This window comes from Toxorhynchites rutilus, chromosome 3, assembly GCF_029784135.1.
Source record: "Toxorhynchites rutilus septentrionalis strain SRP chromosome 3, ASM2978413v1, whole genome shotgun sequence".
In the NCBI taxonomy this organism is placed as follows: domain Eukaryota; kingdom Metazoa; phylum Arthropoda; class Insecta; order Diptera; family Culicidae; genus Toxorhynchites; species Toxorhynchites rutilus.
Window position 1 is genome coordinate 276,140,803 of NC_073746.1, and position 13,454 is coordinate 276,154,256.

The 13,454-nt window shown below is 43.4% G+C and overlaps 1 protein-coding gene across 1 annotated transcript; it reads left to right on the forward strand.

Annotated features, from left to right (window-relative positions):
* The first annotated feature begins 2,532 nt into the window (after positions 1-2,532).
* LOC129774252 (uncharacterized) lies at positions 2,533-3,279 on the forward strand. Its single transcript, XM_055777960.1, has one exon. It carries the CDS (start codon positions 2,533-2,535, stop codon positions 3,277-3,279), a length of 747 nt encoding a protein of 248 aa, XP_055633935.1.
* The last annotated feature ends 10,175 nt before the right edge of the window (positions 3,280-13,454 follow it).

The window sequence follows — 13,454 nt, forward strand, 5'->3', positions numbered from 1 at the left end:
AGCATAATGTTTACAATATTTGTAAGTGTTACAATCCAGAAAAGATCCGAATACGTACATCACAGGTGCGCTGAACTAAAGCATTCAAAAAAGTGGATAAACCATGATCATATTTTCGAACCAAAATCATTCACTATGACTAAGACTAAGTAGTTTTAATTTTTCTCTCAATCCACCAAAAACTTTATCAAAATGATTCTATCGGTAAAGATAAATTACAAAAAAAATTGGGATCAGATGATCGAGTAACAGTAACGAATAAGGCAAAAAAGTATGTTCACTTTATTCTGGCAATTTGTGACTACTCTTGGCATGAATAACGGCTTGATATCGCCGTGACATTGATTCAAGTTCTTGTTTGCGATTTTATTCCACGCAATTGCAATTACTGGCCTTAGTTGTTGATGTCTTTCTTGATCCTTCATGTTCAAAATAGTCCACAGTTCACAAATGTTCTATTGAGTTATGATCAGATTGTCCTGGCCTTTCCAAAACATTGATTGTTCTTACCGTGAAACAGTTTGATTCCAGCTTCAAGATATGCCTTAAATCTCCGTCTTGCTGGAATGTGTATCGACGATCAAGCTGAAAATGTTCGCTTCAATATGTCCAGATAAATCTGTTTTGTCATTATTCCGTCAATGAATTTGAGTTCTTGATTCCACACAATGCCATTGAATCCCGAACGATGACTATACCTGCACAGAAAACGGTGAAAAATAGTTGAATTATTTAACGAATTATGATGTTGCAATAATTCACCTCCTCCATGTTTGACTGTAGGCTTTAAATACTCCCTCCTCATACTCCGATTCGTCACCTTTTGCGTGTGATACCATCAGACCAAAATAACATTTTTTTAGTCTCATATGACCAAATTGCCTTCTTCCAGTGACAATTGTCTAATTAATGTGATCTTGTACCCATCTCAGTCGTGTTTCCATGTTTTCACTGATAGCCATGGTTTCTTAAATACCACTTAACCCTTAAAATCCTCTTTATGAAGTCGATTTCGCACTATTTGAGGTGTCACAAGGATGGAAATTGCTCTATTTGTTTTGAAGAATTAGGAGCTGATAAACATCGATTTAGATTAACCTTCGGTACGAGTGATTAACCACTCCGGACAGTGTTTGCAATCAATTCAATGTTAGCAATACATCTAGTATTAGAGTCCTGTGTTTGGTGTACTCAGCCATGTCTCATCATCACTGAACAACATTCCAGAAAGCCTGGTAACCGATCCGGGGCCAGAGCATGAATTAAACGACATTGAGAACGCCGGAAGCAGCAGTAACTACCGTATGCGTTATAATATTTCCTTCTTGTTCAAATACAATATTTGGCTTCGGGTCGTACTGCTCTTTGACCCACGCAAGAGCATACTTTCTCAAAATCCCGATATAGACCTCCGTATTTACTTTGTCGCCTTCTGGAATTAACACCTGGTTTATTTTCTTGCCATCGAATGCTACCAATATAAATACCATAACACTAGTATGATACTTGGTTAGATGCACGTTTTTATGCTCATCAGTCGCGTCTTCTACCATGAAAGAATTAACATAGCGATCGGTTCTCGAATTTGAAAAGATATCGACGGTAAACATGCTCTCGTCAGTGAACAGGATTACTGGCTTTTTTCGCTTGAGGAAATACAAGATTTTCTTATGTCGCTCGAATCGTAGCTCTCGGAATTTTTTCCGTGCCCTCGACTTTACCCCGCAATCTTTCTTTACGATCTTCCGTGCCGTAAAGTCGCTGATCTCGTGTTCCTTCGTCATTTTCCTCAGTGCGTACAGGATTCGCCCAAATCTTCCTTTTAATGGCAGCGATAACCCTCGGAATCCGAGCTGACGTCGAATAAACTGTAGCCATCTACGCGAATAGTTGTCCTTTCTATTCTCGGTCCAAGACCCTTTTCACGGCGATTGATTTGTTTGCGACATTTGCGCGTGGACAAATCACGAATACGTGAGACAAATAACGGATCATGTTCTTTTACTCGCAGCCTATTATGATATTCATTATAGCTTACGTGCATACAAAGAAAACCAAAGCATTGTATGCAAGGTGAAGCAGGAGCCTCATTTTTACGACGGTGCAAACATGATCGGTTTACTTTCACTATTGCATACAATTCGTACGATCACTTTTCTGCATCCAGTGTCACCGCCGCCTAACCCATGGCTACATGGAATGTGCCTGAGACTAGTGATCCCCGATAATCGTTCGATTAATCGATTAATCGAATACTTCCTACAGAAATCGATTATAAATCGAACGAATACTGCACAACCAATAATCGAAGCGAACGAATAATTTACGTCGATTAATAGATTCAAACCCAGAGCAAAAAAACCGTTCATTATCTTTGACGCTCTCCTAAACTCCTAAAACAAGCTCAATGCCGTCGATGCGAGATGAGCTTCGTTTACGAGTTTAGGGGAGCGTACTTGCTGCCAGTGCTCTGCGCCGGTAAGAGGACTAGAGTTCGTCAAATGCAACGGTTTCTGCCAACATTTGACTCATATGAAATGTATTGGTTGGAAGCGTGCAAACCTGGATTTTCTCACCCAAAACGATAATTTGCTATGGTTCTGCAATGACTGCATGAAAATACTCGACTGCGTGAAAACTAACGGTACCGTCCCAGCCGTACAAGACGTGCTAGCGAAAAAGCTCGACGACTCGTTAAAACCTATTTTAACCGAGCTTGGTGAAATTAAAACATCTATTGTCCAAGCTCAACTTCCCAGCACAGTCACATCAACAGTCTGGCCCAATATAAAACGGCCTCGCGCTGAATTGAATGTAACGCCTACAAGAGAGCCAACAGCAGCTCTGCGAATAGGGACTAAGTCATCAGCACCCACTGCCAAGACTATCGCAACTGTACCCAAGCCTGCTGACAAATTCTGGATTTATCTTTCACGGATTGACCCGCAAGTCTCTGAAGAGGACGTTGCCATGTTGGTTCAGGACTGCTTAGTATGCTCAGATACCGTCGTTGCTAAGAAGCTAGTGAAGAAGGAAACCGACCTGACAAAACTTCAGTTTGTGTCATTCAAAATTGGAATCAATCCGAACCTGAAGGACACGGCAATGGACCCTTCTACCTGGCCAGCTGGAATATTCTTCAGGGAGTTCGAGGATGTTCGTCGTTCCCAGGTTTTTCGGATGCCGAGCACGACAAAACTGCCTCGTCTAGACCCGTTCACTCCATCCGATGCTCGCACACCTCAGTTTACACAACTGTCGAACACGGTAGCCCATTAACAGCTCTACCACCGGAGGATATTGAGGGCCATCGGGCCCTCATTCCAGATAACTCATCACCTCCAGTTGATCCTGTATTCGTCATATACTACCAAAATGTGAGGGGATTACGTACGAAGACCACGGAGCTCCGATTGATGCTCTCGACCTGTGACTACGACGCTCTAGTTCTCACTGAAACGTGGCTTCGTGCGGACATTTCAGATTGTGAGCTATCCTCTGAGTATCAGTTCTTTCGCTGCGACCGTAATCCAGTTACCAGCCAATTTTCCAGAGGAGGTGGTGTACTTATCGCGGTAAAATCCAACTACTCGTGTGCTGTAGTACCGCTTGAGGACTGTGGCCATCTCGAGCAAGTGGCTGTGCGCATTAGTCTGCTGTACAGAACACTATACATCGCAGCTATCTATTTGCGCCCCCTCTCCAGTCCGGCTCTCTACACGTCTCATACCAACGCGCTACAGACGATCATGGATGGATGTTCGAGTAAAGATGTAATCTTGGCACTAGGCGACTACAACCTCCCGCTTTTGAGTTGGGTCTTCGATGAGGACATGAACGGCTATTTACCATCTAACGCATCTACGGAACAGGAACTGGCACTTACTGAACCGATGCTAAGTTTGGGATTAACTCAAGTGAATTCGCTTTCAAATTCGAACGGCAGACTTCTCGACTTGGCGTTCATAAGTGAACCGGACATCGCGAATCTTCTAGAGCCTGCGGTCCCGTTATTGGCAGCCGATGAACATCACAAGCCCTTTGTTTTAAACATGGACGCCCTCTACAGTCCGGCCAACTTCTCTGACTATGCGTCTCTTCCACCTGAATTGAATTTCAGGTTGTGTAACTTTGACTCGTTGAACAACATACTGTCCTCTATTGACTGGCTTCAACTGCTGGAAGGAGGCTCGGTCGAAGTTATAGCTGAACGTTTCTACGACAAATTGTATGAAGTTCTTTATGCGCAAATTCCCCTCAAACGACGTGTAGTGAAGCCAATTCCGACGCAACCTTGGTGGACCTCTGATTTACGCAACTTTCGGAACGTACTGCGGAAGGCACGCAAACGCTATTTGAGCACAAGATCAACAGAAGATAAAAATAGTCTCAGATTAACAGAAACAAATTACAACGCATTATTGAGGTCCAGGTACGGAGAATATATACAACGAACTCAAGCAAATCTTAAGCGAAACCCATCGGCATTTTGGAATTACGTGAAATCGCATCGCTCAGGCAATCGCATCCCGGATACAATGGAGTTCGATGGAATCACTGCCAGCTCTCCTGGCGATGTCGCTAATCTGTTTGCGAGCTTCTTCCAGACAGTGTACAATTCAACTTCACCGCCTCTGCACGGTGCAAGCTTCGATCGCATACAGGAGCACAATCTGAATATGCCAACGTTCAATTTCTCTCCGGATGAAGTCTTGAAAGCCTTGCGTGATCTAGATGCATCAAAAGGGCCTGGAGTCGATGGCATTCCTCCATCTCTGCTGAAACACTGTGCTCACTCACTCGCTTTTCCCGTCTCTTGCATATTCAACCGCTCGTTGAGGGAAAGAATTTTTCCCACCGTTTGGAAAAAGGCCTCAATAGTACCAATTCACAAAGCGGGTAATCGGAATCACGTGAAGAACTACCGTGGAATATCACTTCTCTGCTGCTTCAGTAAAGTCTTCGAAAAGTTAGTGCACAACGCTTTGTACAATGTGGTGCATCCACTCATATCGGAGTTCCAGCATGGTTTCGTCCAGCATCGGTCCACAACAACGAATCTGCTTTGCTACACAAATACATTGTTTCGTGAAGTCGAAGCTCGTCGGCAGGTCGACTCCATCTACGTCGATTTTTCAAAAGCTTTCGACACCGTGCCGCACATGTATGCATGCAAAAAATTCAGCGCTATGGGATTTCCAAGTTGGGTGGTTGATTGGACCTTTTCCTACTTGACCGGTCGCCAATCCTTCGTGACGATCAATGCGGCTCACTCAGTAATCTTCTCAAGGAGTTTCTTCAGGAGTTCCGCAAGGAAGCGTGCTAGGGCCAATGTTATTTGTTCTGTTCGTCAACGACCTGTGCCCCCGTATTTCATCATACAAACAAATGTTCGCTGATGACCTGAAAATGTATCGAGTAGTCAGGACAACGCTCGACTGCCTCGTACTCCAAAAAGACATTGACGAAACGTTATTGTGGTGCAACGTAAACGGCATGAGAGTAAACGTGAAAAAATGCAAGGCGATTTCATTCACCCGTAGGATCGCCGCCGTAAAACATCAGTACCACATTGGGTCTGTGCCACTGGAACGTGTTTATACAATATGCGATCTTGGAGTTACTATTGACTCCAAGTTGAGATTCAACGAACATGTTGCGCTTATCACTGCTAAGGCTTATACGGTACTTGGATTCATACGACGATCTACCTGTCAGTTCACCGACATCTACGCCCAAAAAACTTTGTTTTGCGCTTTAGTCCGAAGCATCCTGGAATACGCTGCACCTGTGTGGGCACCTTACCACACATCGCTGATCATCAGAATCGAACGCATTCAGAAGTGTTTCATTCGATTTGCCTTGCGGAATCTCCCTTGGAACGACCCCTCTAACCTGCCCGATTATTCCGCACGCTGTATGTTGATCGGTATGGAAACACTACGTGCGAGGCGCACTCACATTCTGCAACTGATGATCTTCGACCTACTGCGCAACAACATCGACTGTCCCCAACTCTTAGAAAATGTTCCTTTTCACGTTCCTGCACGGCAGTTAAGATTCACACAGCTCATCTCTGTACCTGTACACCGAACCGGCTACGGCTTCTACAATCCATTGGACTCATGCCTACGTGCATTCAATGAAATCAGTGCTCACTTTGATTTTACGACTAGCAAACCTACTTTTAAAAATAGTATTAAAAATATTAGATAGAGTAGTCTGTGCGAGTTTTATCGAAGACGAAACAACAAATAAAAGATAAGAATTGATTTTCAGGCGTAATGAACACTTTTTTGATTCCAGATGGCTTTCTAACGAATGAGAAATATTAGTATAACTAATTATTTCTCTCAGTGTGACGATTAATCGATTAATCGATTATTTGGATCGATTAATCGTATCGAATAAGAAATTGCTTAAAAGTATTCGATTAGTTGATGAACGATTAATTTCAAAAATCGGGGATCACTACCTGAGACGCAAAGAAAACGTTCAAGGTAACAACAGTCCAAGGAAAATCAAACGTATAGATACGGTAATAAGTGTGGCAGAACAAATTTCAGATTCTGGGATGTCAGATTTTTTTTTTCTCAAATATTTGCAATGGAAAGTTGAAATATCTGTAAATGTGTGCTAATGTCTGTAAAATATGCCAGCTGCATTTCTCATTTGAAAGCAATGATGTTTTTATATTGTTTTGTCCAGTCTTCAGAATGCAACTCGGTGCTGATGTGCAACAAGATTTTTGTACCCTCTTGAGCTCCCACTCCTTGTGCACACACGCACTCTGGCGAATGAGCACGCTCCGAAACACAGATGAAATGTTTGGTTGTCAGCGCCGTGGGCGCAAGCCCAGTTTTAAGCTGAGTTTTACGTTGAAATTCGCGCCGTGCTGCGCACTTGAACCTGGATTGCTCTCTCTGTTGAGATATTTTTCTTCACACAAGCGTATACGGTTCAAATGGGGGCGCGCTGTTGTTTTTATGCTTTGCTTAGAACGAACGAAGACAAAGCGGGCGCTAAAATTTGATGTGTATGTGTGTATGTATGTAGAATGAGACGCGCATCACACAAGTGAGAAGAAATGTTTATTAACTGAGTTCTGCGCCAGGTACATTTTGCGCTATCGTGCTTATGAATTTTGTGCGCTTCGCACCAAGAGAGAATACGAGTGTTCTTTGAGCGCGCGCTGATGAAAATCCAACTCAAGCGCAGCGCTGCGTTTGTTTTCTGAAGACTGGTTTTGTCCCTATTTTAAAAAGCATGCGGAAGGAATAAAAGTTTGTGACAAAAGCTAACAGTCGAAATTAGCAAAATTTGTGAACGATTTGATTTGACAACTCGAATAGAGTAAAAAGAATTGCAGGATGGTAACGTGATAATTGTCGTCTCACCTCAAACGCTGTGCACAATACACCTGATGGTTTGTCATGTTCACCAAACCATCGCCTACTATGATCAACTGTATGAAGTGTATATCGAATATAGTTTGGTTCACACATTTAGAATCCGGAATCACAAAACCAGTTGTATCTCGGGATTAATTAAAGGTACAAAAATGCTTTTCATACAAAGGATTGTTCATTTTATAAAAAAATATTGAAAAAAATACACCTGTATAGTTTGGATGAATTTTAGTACTTTTCTCCGGATACCATCGATCAAGGTTTGGACTCTATGTTTGTCCATTCAGTGGCAATTTCATTCCACGTTCTCTTCATGTTTGCAATATCCCGAGTCACTTTGGCACCCTTCCCCAATTTCCGCTTGACAATTGCCAATATTTTTTTAATAGACGGAATTGGGGGAAATTGGGAGAATTGAGGTCTTTTTCAATGTAATCGTCCCCATTTTCACGGTACTACTAAAGCCCCTCTCGGTTGTAGTTGTAGCTTGCCAAATTTGGCCAAAACCTCATCGGATCGTTGTGAGCCCTAATAAGTGGAAGGAAACGTTTCGGCAAGCTCTCTTCCCTATATATTTTCGAGTCCATTGTCTTGTTTGTGACGAGATCCTTGGTTTTCCACAGCTGCAAATCCTTCGCCAAATCAAGAATTTCCTGGCAAATTAATCGGCGAAAACGAACTTAAATTTGCTGGGGACATCTACTCTGGCAGTGACCATATAGAATTTCAGGCCCGGGAGCTGTCCAAAACTCATCTTTCGTACGTTTCGTCATCCATCAGCATGCCTCCTTCGTACTTCTCAAAAAATGTGGCCACCAGATTTCGCTTCGGTTCCCTGTTTGGTTGCTTGCAGGCACGGAGATTACAATAACCTTCTCGCATACGGATTCTCTGGGTGGTACTTAGGTTAGAGTCGTGGTTTTTCGCGTTGTCGTATTATGCGAGTCCCGGGTTTGCCTTAATTTTTTCCGAAACCTTCAACCTCAGCTTCCAATAATAAGTTTCACTACGATTCTCTTTATTCTCTTGTTCTAGCGTCGACTGATGGAAGCTAACTGAATCTTCTCAGTCTGAAAAACTAACTGCCTAAAATATATGATGGTATGTGTGTACGTGTATACTTGGTGCGAGGGGCTAATCAATTCGAGCGTGTCTCCACAGTACCCCCTCCAGTTACACCAAAAATCGTATACGATGACCAGATGGTGTCACTTTAGTTTTAAAGGGCGTGTCACATCAAATTGCATCACGGAAAAAACGCTGTAGAAATTTAATTTTTAGGAATTATATCTTCAGCTTTCGCTTATAATCAGATAAGAGTGTATAGATCACGTTGGCCATGCTTCACTGTCAATTTTTCGCAAATTTGGAAAAATGTCGTCGAACGAAAAAGAGCGTCGTGAATTAATCCTGTGCACTCATTTCGAGAATCCGGAGTTGTCACATCGGGACATCGGTAAGATGCTGGGAATCGTCCAATCCACGGTCAGCATGGTACTAAAACGAAACTTCGAGAACCTAATCATCGACCGGAAGGTGAAGAACGGCAAAAATTGATGCTCCGTCAGTGAAAAAGATCACAAGCGCGTAGTTAAGCAGTTTAGACGTGATCCGAGAAGTTCGGTCCGGGATGTCGCCAATAAGCTGAATTTGTCAAGTTCATTCATCCAGCGGACCAAGCAGCGGGAGGGCCTGCGTACATACAAGGTTCAGAAGGCTCCTAACCACGACGAAAGGCAAAACATGGTGGGGAAGACGCGAGCCCGGAAGCTGTACACCGAAATGCTGACGAAGCCGCATTGCCTGGTAATGGACGACGAAACCTACGTCAAAGCGGACTTTCGTCAGCTGCCGGGCCTGTTGTTCTTCTCCGCAGAGGACAAATTCAGCATTCCGGAGGAGATTCGCAAGCAGAAACTATCCAAGTTTGCCAAAAAGTACATGGTGTGGCAAGCGATCTGCTCTTGCGGAAAGCGGAGCGCCCTCTTCGTGATGACCGGCACGGTAAACGGGCAGGTTTACCTTAAGGAGTGCCTACAGGAGCGCTTACTACCACTATTGAAGCAGCACGAGGGCCCGACAATCTTCTGGCCGGATCTCGCCTCATGCCACTATTCAAAGGACGTGTTGGAGTGGTACGAAGCCAACGGGTCACCTTCGTGCCAAAGGAAATGAACGCGCCCAACGCGCCGGAGCTTCGCCCAATAGAGAAATATTGGGCGATTATGAAGCAGGCCCTCCGAAAGAACCCAAAAGTTGTCAAATCGGAGGCGGACTTCAAGAGAAAATGGATTTCTGATCAAAAAAAACTACAACCTGACGTTGTACAGAACCTTATGGACGGGGTAAAGAGGAAGGTGCGAGCATACGGGCTTGGGCTCGAAGTATGAATAAAAAGAAAATGCCAAAAGTTGTTTAATAGTTTTTATTTTACTGTCTAAAATTTTCAAAAGGATCGGTCTACTGGGCGAATTTCTACAGCGTTTTTTCCGTGATGCAATTTGATGTGACACACCCTTTAAGTTCTTCATTCACTTTTTTGTTGTCATTCTCTTCTAATACAAATGCAGCCTTGATTCGATCGATTGATATTCGTTGATGTTTCCCTGCCACCAATAAATCTAAAAACTTGTCACCTCTATCTAAGATCTTGAACGGTCCTTCGTATGGTTGCTGTAAGGATTTTTTTTACCAGGTCAATCCGTACGAATGCATATTTACAATCCTGAAGTGCTTGTTGTTTGAATATCTTCTGTTTAGCGTGATGAGTTTTCGAACTAGGTTTCAGATTATCAAAAATCTGATGCAGCTGCTGAGCGTAATCACTACGATTCAGTTGTTTCCCAGGTTCGTCGAAGAACTCGCCAGGTATACGTAATTGTTGGCCGTAAACTAGCTCTGCTGCAGAACAGTTAAAATCTTCCTTCAGTTAAAATCTTTCCAAAAGTACCAATGGGAGCCTATCCGACCAGTGTTTCGCATCTGCGCACATAAGAGCAGATTTGAGAGTTCTGTGAAAACGCTCCACCAAACCGTTGGACTGTGGGTGATAAGCAGTCGTTCGTAAATGCTCCGTTCCCATAATTCTGTTAAGTTCGCCGAAAAGAATTGACTCAAATTGCCTGCCTTGATCAGTAGTGATACGATGCGGTACCCCAAAGCGTGCTACCCACGAAGACATAAACACTTTAGCCACCATCTCCGCCGTAATATCCGTGATGGGTACTGCTTCTGGCCAACGAAAGAATCTATCAACCATAGTAACTAAATAGCGGAAACTATTTGAAGGTGGAAGCGGACCAACAATATCAACATGAACGTGACAAAAACGTGATTTGGGAAGGTCAAATACTCCAATTGGCGCCATAGTATGTCGCCAAACCTTTGAACGTTGGCAGTCGACACAATGCTTAACGAAATTCTTCACATCTTTGTTCATTTCTTTCCAAACAAATCGGTCGGCAAGCAGTTTACGAGTAGCACGAGCTCCAGGATGTGCTAATCCGTGGACAACGTTCAACACAGTTTGACGATGTTGTGGCGGAATATAAGGTCGAACTTTACCTTCAATCGACACGTCGCAATAAATTGGAACTGTACAAGCGGGAAGGATTCGCTTTTCCAGTTTTAGTGACGACGACAGTAATAATTTTCGCATTTCGACGTCATTTATTTGGTCTGCTGCAACAGCACTGAAGTTAATCGATGACGACACAGAATCCACTGACTCCACTCGTGATAATACGTCAGCGACCACATTGTCCTTACCACTGATATGACGAATATCACTTGTGAATTGTGAAATAAATTGCAAATAACGATCTTCATGTGGTAGTCGTGCGGAGGAGTTGGATGATAAGGCGTGAGTCAACGGATGATGATCGGTATAAATAGTGAATGTGCGTCCTTCCAAAAGATGTCGAAAGTATTGTACCGCCATTTTCATTGCCGTTAGTTCTCTTCCGAAAGTGGAGTACTTTTGCTGTGCAGACGAAAACTTAGCTGAATAGAAGCCCAATGGCTTCCAGCCCCCGTTCGAGAACTGCTGCAATACGGCACCAGCTGCAGTATTTGAAGCGTCCACCATTAGCGCCATTGGTTTGGTTGAGTCGGGATAATGCAACAACACGGCATCAGAAAGAGCCTTCTTGCAAAGTTCGAATGATTCTTTTCCAGCATTTGTCCAAATCAGTTTTCGATTGATTTTTTTTTTATTTCCTGGTACCATCGCACGGAGATCTGCTTGCTGATCACTAGCTTGAGGAATAAATCGTTTGTAACCGTTCACAAGAGCGAGGTAACGACGGAGTTGTTTCACAGTTGAAGGCTGCTCGAATCTCATAATAGTTTCTACGCGATCCGGAAGAGGCATAATCCCATCACTACGGATAATGTATCCGAGAAATTCCACCTGAGGTTGTGCGAAACGACATTTCGCAAGGTTTATAACAAGGCCATTTTCTCTCAAGCGTTCGAAAACGATACGTACGTGATCCCGGTGTTCTTTCTCCAAAGTCGAAGCAATGCATATATCATCGATGAAAGTGATGACGAAATCCAGATCTCCAAATACCCGATGCATATACCGTTGAAATGTTTGCGAAGCATTATATAACCATTTTGCATCGTTAAAAACTCGAACAGTCCAAACGGCGTGATAACTGCAGTTTTTTCGATATCGTCTTCGTTAACCGGCACTTGATGATAAGCTCGTTCGAGATTGATCGTGGTGAAAATTCTCTTACCCTGGAATGTATTTAACAAATCGTGAATGTGTGGCACAGGGTAGCGATCTGGGATGGTTACTTTATTTAACGCACGATAGTCGCCTACAAAACGCCACTGTCCATTTTTCTTCGGTACACAATGTAACGGACTTGCCCATGGGCTACTAGATGGTCGACACAAGCCTAATTCGGACATAAGTTGAAATTCCTTCTTCGCAGCGTCCAATTTATCCGGAGCTAATCTCCGTGCTTTTGAAGCAACAGACGGGCCCTTCGTGACAATGTGATGCTTCACTTCACGTTCTTGCACTGCAGCTCGCATCGTTGATGGTAGCGTTATCTCGCGGTATTCCAACAACAGATCACGAAAAGGATGATCATCACTGATTGTTGTTACACCATACACGCAAGCAGTAATTAATCTACCAATTGAGTGAAGTTTTGTTTCACTATCTACCAAACAATGATTCTTGAGGTCAACGAGTAGACCAAAGAAAGCTAGAAAATCGGCACCAATGATAGCAGTGTTTGTGTCAGCTACCAGGAAATTCCAAGAAAATCGTCGTCGTAAGCCTAAATATGTGGTAACAAATCGAGAGTCATAGGTCTTGATAATTGTTCCGTTTGCAGCAAGAAGTTGAAACGATTTGGGTCCTTTCAAACGATCTTTTCTGATAGCAGGGATTATGGAGACATCTGATCCGGTGTCTATCAAAAAACGACAGTTACTAGTACGGTTGAAGATGTGTAGGCGGCGGCTTTCAGGAGGTGCATCTACTGTTGCCGCTTCAAGTGGACACAAATCTAGTTTTTTGATCTGTCGAACGTACAGGGTTTTCGGCACTGATGTGCGTTTCTACCATATTTTCTATGGTACCAACATACGGTTTCATTTGATGGTTGACGGGTTCGTGACGATGAGCGGCTGCGTAACCCACTTGTTTTCAAACAGCGAATTTCAGCTGTGAGCGCGGCAATTTGATCTTGAATGGTATTCAACTCAGGTTCAGTCACCATTTAAGACGTAGAGGCGACTGTGACGGAGTTTGAGGATTCCAGCATTTTATCTGCCATTTCTGCAATTTTCGATAGTGCATCCTCACTGATCGTCAAAACCGGCTTAATTCTTTCTGGCATTCGTTGGAGAAAGAGCACTTTCATAATATTTTCATTTATATTCAGTCCGGCTGCCAATTCCTGCATGCGTGCCAGTAGATGTGTCGGACGCATATCTCCCAAATCACACGCATTTAGTAAGCGTTCCAATTTTCCTTGAGGAGAAATCTCGAAGCGGGAAATGAGTCGCTCTTTCACTTTT